This window comes from Bactrocera oleae, chromosome 5, assembly GCF_042242935.1.
Source record: "Bactrocera oleae isolate idBacOlea1 chromosome 5, idBacOlea1, whole genome shotgun sequence".
Classification (NCBI taxonomy): Eukaryota; Metazoa; Arthropoda; class Insecta; order Diptera; family Tephritidae; genus Bactrocera; species Bactrocera oleae.
Window position 1 is genome coordinate 54,572,637 of NC_091539.1, and position 14,107 is coordinate 54,586,743.

General features: G+C 35.6%; 2 protein-coding genes across 8 annotated transcripts in view; one reads left to right on the plus strand and one right to left on the minus strand.

The window, feature by feature from the left end:
• goe (gone early) overlaps positions 1-14,107 on the plus strand; it is a 99,706-nt gene that overhangs the window by 40,064 nt on the left and 45,535 nt on the right. For 3 of the 5 annotated variants that reach the window (XM_070110725.1, XM_070110722.1, XM_070110724.1), the window contains exons 2-4: positions 4,400-4,786; positions 4,922-5,272; positions 5,345-5,506. In XM_070110725.1, coding sequence (XP_069966826.1) covers positions 4,510-4,786; positions 4,922-5,272; positions 5,345-5,506 — 790 coding nt within the window. In that variant the 5' untranslated portion in view covers positions 4,400-4,509. Of the gene's footprint in view, positions 1-4,382; positions 4,787-4,921; positions 5,273-5,344; positions 5,507-14,107 lie in introns of all 5 variants that reach the window. The other 2 variants (XM_070110723.1, XM_070110726.1) reach the window with 2 other exon arrangements.
• On the minus strand, positions 6,472-12,359 carry Twdlalpha (Tweedlealpha). Of its 3 annotated transcripts, none has more exons than XM_036376319.2 (6): positions 12,272-12,359; positions 12,126-12,193; positions 8,479-8,951; positions 7,793-8,006; positions 7,000-7,714; positions 6,472-6,929 (listed from the first exon to the last, which is right to left on the minus strand). In XM_036376319.2, exons 4-6 carry the CDS (start codon positions 7,805-7,807, stop codon positions 6,649-6,651), a joined length of 1,011 nt encoding a protein of 336 aa, XP_036232212.2. In that variant the 5' UTR covers positions 7,808-8,006; positions 8,479-8,951; positions 12,126-12,193; positions 12,272-12,359; the 3' UTR covers positions 6,472-6,648. The 3 variants fall into 3 exon arrangements, with proteins under 3 accessions (XP_036232212.2, XP_036232210.2, XP_069966828.1); XM_036376317.2 differs by having other exon boundaries at positions 7,793-8,420; XM_070110727.1 differs by having other exon boundaries at positions 7,793-8,951.

Consider the following 14,107-nt stretch of genomic DNA (forward strand, 5'->3'; position numbering starts at 1 on the left):
TTCGCATAATGTTGAACCTCAACTACTCCGAGTATATATAAATATGTTTGTAATTTCGGAATATTTTCATGGAATTATTCATTTCATGCAAATTTCTTCCTTCTTTATGACTGTTTTTAATACCAGAAATGACTGTTTTTTACCTCTAACGAAAATGTATCACTACGTACGAGGGCTGTTTATACAGTTCTTATAAAAAGCTGAGAGGATTTATTGTATCTAGCGAGTTTATAGTTGGCTTGCACACCTTAACGGTATTTCAGAGATATGTATTCCATTTTTAAGGGTTATGAACAGATAAAAAATAGGAAGAATCCCAACTTCTATGATATGCTGCAATTGCTAAATTTTCATACCTCATTCCATATTTAAAACCAAATGGAAAAAAAGGCAGACGAAGAAGAAGAACATTCCAGTTGTAATATTCTCTATCTAGCACTACGAATAAATACCATATATTTAGGTTACGCTAGAGCGTGGCTAAGATCATTTTTGGTTTAATTGAGGGTTATACATAAATTGTATGGTAAAGAAGTACTAATTGAGGTGAATTACAATAGCTGTAATGTTTTCAAAGAATATCTATAAGTAGATTGATGCTACCATTTTTCAAGCCTTAAAACTGACTTTTTATTTCGAAATATTGATTATATTCGAGTATGTGGTCTCAATATTTATTCACCCACCCTCGTGTAAGAATTTTGAGTGCATTTCTGTTGCTTCTGCGATACATTACACTTTCATATGTTTTAATAAATATTTATCAGCTTGTGAATTTATGTACCGAAATGAAAGAATGCATTGAGAGCAAGCTACAATTTTTTTCGATTATTATAATACTTGTGTGTATGTATGAAAGTATGTAAGCACTTTGCTTGTGTATTTGCTTTACACAAATTTGCCATCTGGAGTGTTTCTTAATTCGTCTGATTGTAAATTAGCCTAGTGACCTATCGATATCGACATTGAGATATTTTAATTAACTGGTGAATATGTAAATTTGTATACCTACAAGTAAGTAGTACTTGCTTACTGAGGCCGTGGTATTGTTTTTGTTACAATAGTGTAAGGTATGCTCAAAATAGACTTAAGATAAATGTGTGTAGAATTTTTGAGAGCCCTGATTCAATTTCGAAAAAATTACCTTCACGAAGTTTGTAACACCCAGAAGGAAACGTCGCAGACCCTATAAAATGTATACATAAATGATCAGCATGACGAGCTGAGTTGATTTAGCCTTTTCCGTTTGTCGGTATATATACAAACTAATCGCTCAGTTTTTAAGCTTTCGATCTGAAATTTTGCACCTGTCCTTTTCTCACTAAGAAGCTGCTCATTTGTCGGAACGGCCGATATCGGACCACTATTGCATATAGCTGCCATACAAAATGAACAATCGTAATCAAGTACTTGTATGGGAAACTTTTTTATTTGACGTGATATGTATCTTCACGAAATTAGGCACGAGTTATTGTTTAAGGAAATAATGTATTCTCCGCTGAAATTGTTGAGATTAGATCACCATATCATATAGCTGCCATACAAATTGAACGATCGGAATTAAGTTCTTGCAAGGAGCCTTTGTATTTGTGAAGGGTATTATAGCTTCGATGCACCCGAAGTTAACGTTTTTTCCTGTTTATGGAACATTTTAATATAGGTATTGTAGTATTTTTGGCGAAAACGCAAGCCAGGCGGTTAAGGGGTTGCAAAGGTTTCACGGCTTCAAAAAACAAAAATTGTATTGTCTTATTTAATTTTATAACATGTTTTTCTAAAAATGTAATGTAATTTGCATGTTTTTGTAAAAATGTTTCCCAATATATATAATTTTCACTTTTGTTGTATTGATTTTTCTCCGTCCAATACCTAGTTATTGGTCTTAGTTCAAACACGTATTTTTTTTTTTTACTTTTGATGATCCTGTCAGAAATTCTGCTGTCAACGCGGAATCATATTTTTCCGAGGGACTGCAAAACAAAATCGATCTATTGATGAATTGGACAGTTACTTATGTTGAAAAGTGGGTCACTCACCGACCACGTCAAGCGACATGAGCCGCCGCAAACGGTGGGAAACCCAGGATTAACGATCAGTAAGGTTTGGCTACGTCTTTAGTGGAATTGGCAAGGAATAATCTACTATGAGCTGTTTCCTTTAATTCGGATTTGTACTGTCAACAATTGGACTGTATGAAGCAAGTAATCACCCAGAAGCTTCCAATTTTTATATATAGTGTTAGGAAACACATATCTAGCATAATCAATTAAATACGAATTATTTATGTCTACCTCAATTTTTGTGCGGTGTCAGAGATGTTTGGCCTCCATTTTCCCTACCTACAATTAACACTCTATGTCAAGGTCACTACAAAGTTTGAAGCATAAACACATATATTTACACAAATACGGCTAAAAAAAATGTAGGTACACGTCAAGCCTAAAATGTCTTGATGCGTTTTTAATAGAATAAAACAAATTATTCACGGCTTGATCATTCGCCCATGTGGATCGGCGATATTTAATGGTGTTTTAATTGCTCGGTGTGTGAAAGATTGCACTCTTAGGACGTGCAGGCCGTGAAAACACAACAAACAAATTTTAATTAGTTGCGTCATGGCCTAACACATTTGCACGCATTGAGTATATTTTAGGCTGGTATTTTATTGTTAATTTTCCGTTGTAAATTTTGTGTTATAAATGTCATTAATATACATACCTACATTTGAGTGGTAATCGTAATATGTATGCCGACTTACATATATACTCGTATGTATGTACTTAACTTATGATAGAAATGTAATGAATAACAAAATCAGACCTTTTCGAAAATTAATGGTAGAAGAGCAAAGGACATCTAGCTTTTCTGCTACCACGTTGGAATGTTTACGTCTGAGTTGTATTTTAGATATAACGGCCCATCTAAGCTTATAGCGATTTTCCAACTTTACAATCCTTATTTTGTAGTACGATTTAATTTTAAGAGGTAATCGTCCTCAGTCTCGACCCATTACCGCTTCATTGTCGGTAAATATATTTTTAGCGATCATATCTTGAGGTTTGTGATTCCATGCACACTTCAAAATATAGACGTCATAACTTTGGTCGCGGTCTGCTGCGTATTTCCATTATTTGGATTCGGTTCATTGCCTGCACTCCATTATGATGAGTGTTTTTCATCCACTGTCAACTCCAACTCTCGGGATTATTTTGCTTTAAAACTTTCAACATTGCTCAGAATCATCAATTTGTTGTTATTTTTAGTTGATTGTGGATTCGCGCGGCATCCACATTGTAAAAAACTATTGCTTATCTAAATAATAATCAGGAACGATATAACTAATATAAACCTTTGATATCTTAAGAGTGTTAGCTGTCTCGATCAACTGTATTTGATGTTCATCCAAAATAATGTTGTGGATACTTTTGATATTTCCGTCCATTAATAGCCTCAAAGAGCTTAACTGGATTCATCATCATCGGGCGCAGAGCCCAAAACTCAATAATTTTTAAATTTTTTCTTTAAATACATATGAAGTATATATATTTTCATTAACACAATAAATTCCTTTTAATCCATTTTTATACACCGAAAAGGGTATATTAAGTTTGCCACGATGTTTGCAACACCTAGAAGGAAACGTTTGAGACCCTATAAAATATATAACTGAATGTTCACCGTGACGAGCTGAGTCGATTTGACCATGTCTGTCTGTATATACGCGAACTAGCCCTTCAGTTTTTGAGATATCGATTTGCACACGTTCTTTTCTCCCAAGAAGCTGCTCATTACATATAGCTGCCATACAAACTGAACGATCGGAATCAAGTTTTTGTAAGGAATCTTTTGTATTTGTGAAGGGTACTATAGCTTCGGTGCAACTGAAGTTAATGTTTATTGTTGTTTTTTTCAGAACATGCATCAATAAAAATACGATATTTCACGAACCATTTGCCCGATAGCAGTGAAATTTCTACACTATCTTTTCGACATTAGGTCTACCTAAAAAACATATGGGATTATTTTTAGTGTTGCCTCTCACTTCAGTTTTCGGTTATATTATGTTAGCAGATATGTTTTAACCCTCAAACCATAGTGCCCTAGTGTAGTTATCAAAATTTTAACGAACCCTTAATATCGAACTCTTGAGATTTTAGATAGAAATAATGTCAATTGGTCTTTCAGATTCAAAATCCTTGTAGGTGATAGTGCCTTTTCAATGAACATTCGTTCTTGTTTTTATGTCACAAGTTAAGGCTATCTAACGGCATATAGCCTTGAGAAATGGGTGAAAATTTTTTCGCCAATAAATTTAATGTTCCATAATAGTCAAAACAGTTCATATAAGTTAAAACAAATTACAGCAATTAATGTTTCGTTAGTTCATTCTATGTTACAGATATTTGGAAGGACATTAAATGCGATTATTCAGAATGCTAGTGGTTTAGTGAAATTGTACAACTACTTAAATAAATATCCAAGAACTGCCGAAAATTCTTGCCAATCAAAATGTCTCTTAACCAGGGCAAATATAAGCCCAGCATATGCGCCATCGATGAGGTTGACGATCGTAGTCTAAAAAACGATGATCTCCAAAAGCAACAAATCGAGGGCAGCGAAACGGCGCCCTTGACAACCAACCAACAGAAATTACACATTGAACCCAGTAATCGTACGGGGAAGGATGTTGAATCGCAGATAGATGATAATATTGGTGGCAATGGTAACAGCAAAACGGATGGACTCACCGCCGACACTGATAATGCAACTGCCAATGGTTTTCGTGGTGAGTACTTGCTTAAATTTTCTATTAAATGCATATTTGACACATTTTTGTCATTCACGCCATTAAATAATTTATTTTTCATTTTCATCTCTCATTTCATATTCACGCGCATTGTTTTGATTGTGCTCGTTAAAGCCTTCCTACTTCCAGGTCGCCTTTCCCTGGACGCACTAATGCAGCTCTCGCGCAAACGTCGCATACTTTACATAACGACCGTTTGCTTTTGTGCCTTACTCTTAGTCATAATCGTTATGTTGATTGCCTTCTGGCCGGATGTGCCATTCTACTTCCGTGCCGAATTGTGTCTGGAGAAGGAATGTGTGCAGACAAGCCAACAGCTGTTGCTGTGGGCCAATATTTCTAAAAATCCCTGCCACGACACCTACGAATGGGCGTGTGGCAATTTCGAACGTGAATATGCAGAAAATGATTACTATGTTATAAAGCGTGGTGAATGGAATTACAAGACCTACAATGAGTATGAAGGTAAGTCATGCGCTATTTAAATTGTATTGTCTTCTATATATATTTGACTTTCTCCTCTATGTCGCCCACAAGAACTGAATGAGCTCAACCGTTTCATATCAATGTTGCCATCGTCTGGTGCGTCATACACAGTGGAGTCAATGATATCTAGCTTGTATAGATCATGTCGTGAAATCGATACACTCGACAAGAGTCTATCCGATTTGCTGCTGAAAAAGGCGATCAACTTTGTGGGTGAGTGAAGAAATGTTTTATTCTTTTTGTTTTGGTTTAGGAAAAATTTAAAATGTTGACCGATTTATTAGTTACAATTGAAAGCATAAGAACGATTGTAGGACAATAATGATTAAAGAGTTGTCTGGAATCTTTAATACTAGACACGTAGGTATCTGATTTTTTTTATCTATTGTATATGAATATTATTTAGAACACGTTTTTCACTTTTGAACCGAGGTTTCTTTTATCAAGCAATTGTGAAAAATTAACGCTTAATCATCAGTATTTCCTTAATAATTTAATTGGATTTTTATATCCTGAACATGGTATATGTGTGTTTGCCTTGCAGTTCGTAAAACCAAGCAGGAAACGTCGGAGAGTTTGATGAGCTAAGTCCATTTAGCTATGTACATTTGCCTGTCTGTATATGCGATCTAGTTACTCAGTTTTTGAGATATCGACTTTTTCTTCCCAAGAAACTACTAATTTGTTGCCAATATTGAACGCCTATAGAATATAAAATATGTATTGTATATGCCATACAAAATGATCGATCAAAATTTAAGTCCTTGTATGGAAAACTTTATATTTAACGAGATATCGTCATGAAATTCGAAACAGACTATTATCCAGGGCAGCGCTACAATCTCCGAAAATATTGTTTAGATCGAACCACTATAGCATATAGCTTCCACACAAACTGAGTGATCAGAATCAAGTTCTTGTATTGAAAACTTTTTTATTTGACAAACTATTTTCGCGAGATTTGGCATGAATTATTATGTAAGGCAACGCTATAATCTCCGAATAAGCTATATCTACCATACGAACAACCGATCAGAATCACGGCAAAGATCTTTTTACACATTTTTATGCTATACGAACTACACCTGTCAATATTTACTTATAATTATATTTATACTTTTTTGGTTTTTGTGTAAAAATTCTACTTCCGTTTCCTTTAAGTAAGAGATAACTTTGATTTTCGGTTTTTTATTCAAAAATTTCATATAAAAAGTATTCCTTCGCTGTTTTTTACAGTGAACACTCTAAACTTCTTTATAGAGCAGTGATTTAAATTGCTTCTGAGGTATTGCGTTTAATAAAATAAAGATCGACCTAACAAACATTATAATTGAAAAATGCTAAATTTTCAATTTTTACACTGCTTTGGCCGGTGGCAAATAGGTGGATGATTTAGCACCACTGGAATTGCTTTGGCTAACAGCAAAGTTAGAACTAGAAGCGCCAACAACACCACCGCCGCTAATGCCTCCAACAGCGCTGCCAGAGCCATAGCTACCACCAACACCGCCACCAATACCAGCGCCATTACCACCAGCTTGTCCAGCACCACCATCCAGAATGCCAACCACCGATTGTTGTTGACCAATGCCGCCATCGGTGTGTTCAGATGTGCCTTCGATTCTGTCGTATTCGGCTGTGGAGAGTTCGAATTTTTTTTTTTTTAATATTTCTTGCTCTTCATAAAGCATTGCATATTACTTTACCTTGAATTTGTTGTTGTGCGTGATGTGCTTCCTCCTCGGTTTTGTATTTGATAAAGAATACATCTGGCTTGGCGGGCACAGTTGGTGCTGGTGTGGCAATGTCGTTGACTTCGAGTGACGAGTCCTTCTTGGACAACACATAAATGACGGTCTTCTCTTCTTGTGGTGCATATTCAGCTGAGAGTTTGACATTAGCCGAGCTGGAAGATGGCGCCTTAATGAAGACCACACGGTAGTTCTTTTGTGGGCGTCCAATAACGAAATGTTTAGTTTTCTCGAGTGTTTCATGATCTTCAGGCGCTGAAACGGTAATGAATTGCTTATGCACAAGTGGTGCTTCAAAGACACCAGTTTGTTGTTGTCCACTAAAACCACCAAATCCACCAGCACCAGCGTTGAAACCGCCAACAACGCCGCTGCCGAAACCACCGGAGCCGACACCGAAGCTGCCACCACCGATACCACTGCCGAACCCACCAGCGCTGTGACCAATGCTGCCACCGCTGCCGAAACCACTGAAGCTTGGACCGTTGTTTGTGGCGCTGCCAAAGCCGCCGAGACCACTACCACTGGCACCGAGTCCGCTCAGACCGCCGCCAAAACTCCTGCCGCTATGGTAAGTGCCACCCTGTGCGTTACCGCCCGAGACGCCAGCGCCATAATTATATCCTTGGGGTTTGCCATTGGCGATTGCAACTAAAGCGCAGCAAAGTACCTACGTTTTTGGTGAGAGAGCAGCGTTTGTTGTTATTTTTTAATGTTTATTTATTCCTTTGAAGTGTCAATATCTTACCAAAAATATACGCATTTTCTGACTTATTGTTTGTTTAGTTTAGTATCAACACAAAACCACTTGCTGTTGGTTGTTCACTGTTTGACTGATGCCTTTGCTACAGCTGATTGTGCTTTTTATAGCTACTATGATTACCCAGATGTGTTACTGGTTCCTCATTGCAATTTGTCTAACGGCTTTGCGGCTTTGCGGCATTCACCGCATAAAACGCAATCTAAAAATTTTTTATTTCAAATAATATATACTGAAACGCCCAAATAGTTAATAACTACTTTTTTTAATGTTCAAAAACAAAAACAAAAAAACATTTATCAGCTTTTTGATTTGCTTTCTGATTAATTGTAGCTTAATTATGAGTGGTAATAAGCCGTAAGCGCTTGAGCTTAACTTGTCATGAGTCAAATAACATACATATGCACATCAGCACATCGCATCATTCATATTGACCTAGCATATAACCATATGTATCTGCGCATGTGCAAACATGTTGTCTTTAATATTTTTCATAATCACACTTCGAAAACCGACCACGCCTGCTCCGTGCTTTACCCCTCCGATTAACTGACTGATGACTTTTTGTTATTGTGCGCTAATCTTTGCATATTTAACGGTGCTTTCTGCAGCCAAGCTTTGACAATATAATTGTTAAAAAAAAAACGTATTAATTATACAGCGAACGCACTCACCTATTCGCATAACGTTCGGTCACATCCATAAATGAGTCGCAATGCATAATGCAGTACCGCGAGAAGGGTGGGCGGTAGGCAACACCAACAGCATGCGGTACGAATTTCCAAGCGCTCAGTCTTATTGCAAGTATCACTGTTTTGACTGCTTTTTGTTTTAACCACTTGTCGCCTTAACAGTACATAAATCAAAATGCCTTTGTCATAATTCATCGTAGCCGCCTTTCAATCCATTGTGGTGTCGACTTTTCAATATTTCAATATTCAAATATGACATTGTGCCGATTCGCGAATTGGCCAATTCATTAAGCGCTGGTAAAACAAGAATTTCGCCAATTTCATTGCGTCTGCGCGTTTGTCTGCTATAGCCGGCTCACCGAGTTGTCGATTGTGTTGAGATGGGTTTGATGATTTCACTGAACTTGACTTTTTACCCTGCGGTCGTCAGTTTACGGTTAGTTAATCAACTGCAGCTGGATATGTAAAAATATTATATTAAAATATATAAATATAGGAAATACCAATTAAAGGTTGCACTCTTATGTGAAAAACTGGTTCTTAAATTTTGTTAGATAATTATTCGATGTCGGCTAAAGTGCCGAAGCTATTTAAGTGAGTGCTTGAATGAAAAAGAAGTTATAACTGAATTGTGTTACCTTAGAGTAATGTTACTCTTGCGATGATTATAGACGATAGGACAACACGATCAAATAATACACTATACATTACTACAAAAAAAGGACATTATTTTCGTTAGATAGTGTCATGAAAAATGACGAGAAACTAGTTCTACAGTATCATATTGATATATTGTAGGTTACGACTTTCATTGTAACAGTTCATTACCTGAATTCACTCACACGAAAGTCCAGAACATTTTATGTTTAATCTATGCCTAAAAGCAACCATCATTTTTGCTTTGAAATCATACTTTGATTACATGATTGATGATTATAGAATTCTATTCAGTGCAGGGTCGATAATTTTTAAAAGCAAAAAAATTCTAGTAGGAAGGCACTTATTATAAAAGGAAGATAAAATAATAAAAATTACAGGAAATACTTATTTGCGGGCGATCTGCGGTAGAGAGGAGGAAGGGGAGGGAGGTGGTTGATTGATTTCCGGCAAAACTACTAATGGCAAAGTTGTAGGTAATACAAAATCTAAACATTTTGTGATAACAGCTTTTTATAGTATAATCTCAAAAGGTATGTAAAAAATTCAAATATTTCAATTTAAAATATATGTTTTAGCCTTATTCTGACATAAAATCGGAAAATGACACTAATTTAGGTATCTATTGTTTTATTAAATAATCGCACAAATGCGGAAATGTAAATATATTTTTGTTAAATAATTATTAATTGTTTCATTTAATAATTTCATTAAATAATTAATTGCTTCATTAATTATTTCTCGCTTTCGGAAACAAATTATAAATAAGCATTCTGTATTAAGGTGTGTTCAAAAGAAAAGGTGAATTTTGTATTGTTTTGAAAAGTATTTATTCCTCGATATCTATTTTGTCCCCTTTAAAGTAATCCCCTTCGGATATAATACATTTGTGCCAACTCTCTTTCTAATCCTCAAAGTATTCTGAATAAGCGCTTTCCGGTATGGCCGGAGACTTGCTTCAAGTCTGAACTACATATTTTCAAAAACAATTTTTTTCACTGTTTCGATGTTTTCTTCGCTTGTTGACGTGGTCACATCTCCAGGATGCTCATCGTCATCAACATCTTCTCGGCCTTCTGTAAAGCGCTTGTACCACTTATAAACAATTTTTTGAGACAAAGTGGACTCACCGAATGCCACCTTGGAGTACTTTATTCCGTTATTAATGCAAAATGTAATACATATTCTTTGATCCATTTCTTTTAAAAGTCAAGAATCGAAGAGCACACAGAAACCTGACTAAACTTTTCTGTTGTCAAAAACAAACTATTTATCGCAGTTGGCTCCTAATGCGATTACAACAAAAACAAAATATCGATAATCGAATGTACACAGCCCGCGAAAAAATAAAATACACCTTTTCCTTTTAACACATCTCGTACTAAAGTGCTGCATAGAAGTGCGTTCCAAAGTAAATAGTAAAAAAGTAACAAAGTAAACTCTAGTGGCGCCATCTATATGTCGACTAGTGCGTTAGAATCTGCTATCCTTTATCGACTTCCAGTAAAAAGTTCATGACATTTCAACTATTGGAAGTGAAGTTATTGCGTTTTAATTGTCAGTATGTTTTTGTCATCGGTGCGAAAATGAGCTTCAAACAAAGCGCCGACATTAAATTTTGTTTTTTAAATTGGTAAAACTTTTACCGAAACGTTTCAATTGATGAAACAAGTTTATGTCGAGGATTGCCTATCCCGTAGCAGAGTGCACGAGTGGTTTCAACGTTTTCAAAGTGGTCGTAAGGACATAAATGAGAAATGAGCCGAAACCCAAAAAATCGCGCCTGGAGAAGTCAAAAGTGAAGACAATGCTGATTTGTTTTTATGATTCCAAGGGTATTGTCCATTTTGTTCCAACCGGCCAAAACGTTAATGCGGTATTCTACCTTAGAGTTTTGTAGCGTTTGGTGCGTCGTATTCGACGTGTTCGGCCCGAAAATCACGAAGATAGAAGTTGGCGTTTGTTGCATGATAATGTGCCGTCTCATCGATCAACGCCTGTGGCCGATTATTTGACCAAAAATCACATTTTAACAATCAACCACTCCTCGTATCCACCTGATATGGCACCGTGCGACTTCTAGGAAAGCGTTATGCAGACGTGGAGGCCATTCAAAAGGCTTGCACCGGCATACTGGTGACCATACCGGGCAACGAGCTAAAACACTCGTTCGACATGCTTTTGGGCCGGGCAAAAAGCTGTATTAAAGCAGAAGGAGACTATTTTGAATAAAATTAATTGATTTTGCTGATAAATCCATTTGTTTTGTCTTTTTTTTTTAAGTCCTGTTTACTCTGGAACGCACCTTGTATGATAGCTTAGTACTTTGAATACGTTATAAGATTTCAGCAAATGTGAGGGTGAATTTGAAATAACAATTTTAGAAGCCTGTATTTTAGAAGTACTCTAATATTGGATTATGCCTTAATCGAGTGGTTAGCTTTTTCCGTTATATTGTATCAAAAGTTATTATTTATGATACTAAAGTTTAATTCGTGCACAAAAAAACAATGCTACTTGAAAAATATTCAGATTGTTGATAGTTAGAAATGAAAGAGGTTGTGTTTCAATGCTCACTTTTTTGTAAGACTAATTTGGATATAAACTATTATTTATTATTAAAGATTTACGCTTCGAATAAATTTTTCCGATGAACAAACTCCCTTCGAAAATTCTTTAACAATTTAAAGCGATTAAGAATCATGAAATTGCATCACAAGTTAGTAAGTGCTTGTAAAATAATGACTTGTTATTTAGCTATTTTCAATTAATTGGTGAAATGTTGGACAATCCCTTTTATATAAATGAAATTATATACTTTGTAGTACTTTGAGTGTGAGTTCTACCTACACAATTATAATAATTTTTATCGTACGTAGTATATAATAAATCTACATATAAGGCACACAATAATACAACATGTTAAATTTACGGTCTATTTTTGAAAATTTTCATATTTTCAGGCAACTTACCTTTAATTTGCGTGTCTCTCATTCCATTAATGCTATGCATATCACTTGTCATATAATGAGATATTTTACTAAATGGAAAAAGATAATTGTAACTTAATATAAATTATTTAAGCAAATTTGTTTAGCAAAAAGTTTTCATAACTCACGCCTTGTAGTTAGTATCTTTTGTGCGATACTTCTCGTTTTTACGCACAAACTTGACCGAAGTCATTTTACGTGTGACAATAACCAAAATTTCTTCATTGCTAGCTGCTCAAGTCACCGACTGCTTGTGCCGATGAACGAGTTTAGTTCGAACGATCACTTAAACTGGAGCAACTCGAAACGAGTGTAGTTCCACAAAAGCTAACAACAAATAAACAAAACAAAAGTAAACAAAAGCATACGTGGTTTGAGTGGAAACTGAAGCTACAAGTATTTGTTAGGGTGATCAGATTTGAGATTTCTAAATTTAGCGCTTTGATTATTAAACTTTGACTTTTTCAATTTTCGGTTTGTATGACTAAGGCAAATCAAACTAAATTAATTTTATTATATTATTTTTTTTTTTACCCTAAAGTTTCCCAGGGAGTTTTGTAACACTCAGAAGGTAATGTCGCAGACTCTATAAAATATATATATTTATAAATGATCGGCGTGACGAGCTGAGTCTATTTAGCTATTTCCGTTTGTCTGTCTGTATATATGCGAACTAGTCCCTCATTTTTTGAGATCTCAATCTTGAATTTTGCACACGTCCTTTTCTTCCTAAGGAGCTGCTCATTAGTTGAACCGCTATTGAATCACTCTAGCATATAGCTGCCATACAAATTAACGATCGGAAATAAGTGTTTGTATGGAAAACTTTTTCATTTGACGAGATGTCTGTAATAAATTTGGCATGTATTCTTGCGCAAGGCAGCAGTGCAATCTCTATTAAAACATAGCATATAGCTGCCATACAAATTGACTGGTCAAAATCAAGCTTTTTAAGGAACCTTTTGTATTTGTGAAGGATATTATAGCTTTGGTGCAACCGAAGTTACCATTTTTTCTTGTGTGATGTTTGAAAATTTCAACCGACCTCTCTTCTAATGAATTTTATGCGATAAACTGTTATCCATTGCAAACGAAATACAGTAGTTGTCCCTAAAAATCCGACACAATTGGAATCAGAACATTATAGAAGTACTGAAAAATGTTTTGCATGGGTATGTTTAAATTAGCTGAATGGTCTTTTGCCTAATTCTGTGTTCGTCTTCCAATCGATTCAATAACACGCAGTAATATTGTTGTTTAGGTTGTTAAAATAGCAGTGGTCGCATCACTTTGAGACCAATTACTTGAAAACGTTTGGATGAAATGCCATTCTAGTTAAGGTTATTGCTCTAGGTTATGTATTCTTATCTAATTGCTTCAGTTTGAATACCAGAGTGCACACGGCTTGTCCATTTAGAAACAATAGAGCTTCTGGTGTCAAATTAAACCATACAACTTAGACCAGGTTTAGACTTGTAATTGTTACCTTCATTATCGTATTTGTGGAGTTGACGGCATCGTCTTTGTAGTGTGCAACCGAAGGTAGATGTTGGCATATCAAAACCTTCCGGACCGTCGGAAGAATCAGACCATCGCCAGTAACCATCCGTTTCAGAAATGTTGTGACGATTTGGCACCGATTCGCGGCTGAAAACTCGAACCATGAGGTTTTTTTGCGTTACCTCGTGTGACACCCATATATCAAACTTCTTTTTGTATCCAGCCTTATTGAAATGATTCCTAACTGCTTAGTATCTGGGCAATCAAAACATTGGTTATATGAAGGACTCGACGGTTTTTATTATTTTAACGATATTTTCGACAGTTGGTCTATTTTTGACGCGTGCTCAAACAATGCTATGTGAAGCAGTCGCAAAACTGGCTGCGAAGTTTTTTTTAGTATTTTAGTATTATTTGTTTTAACTAGACCTTATATGGTACATACTTGTATTATGTAAATCTTA

Excerpts from the sequence above, each read along its gene's own strand:
- Twdlalpha (XM_036376319.2), bottom strand. Across the intron at positions 6,930-6,999 it reads CGCACAACAACAAATTCAAG|CCGAATACGACAGAATCGAA; the intron begins GTAAAGTAATAT and ends AACTCTCCACAG.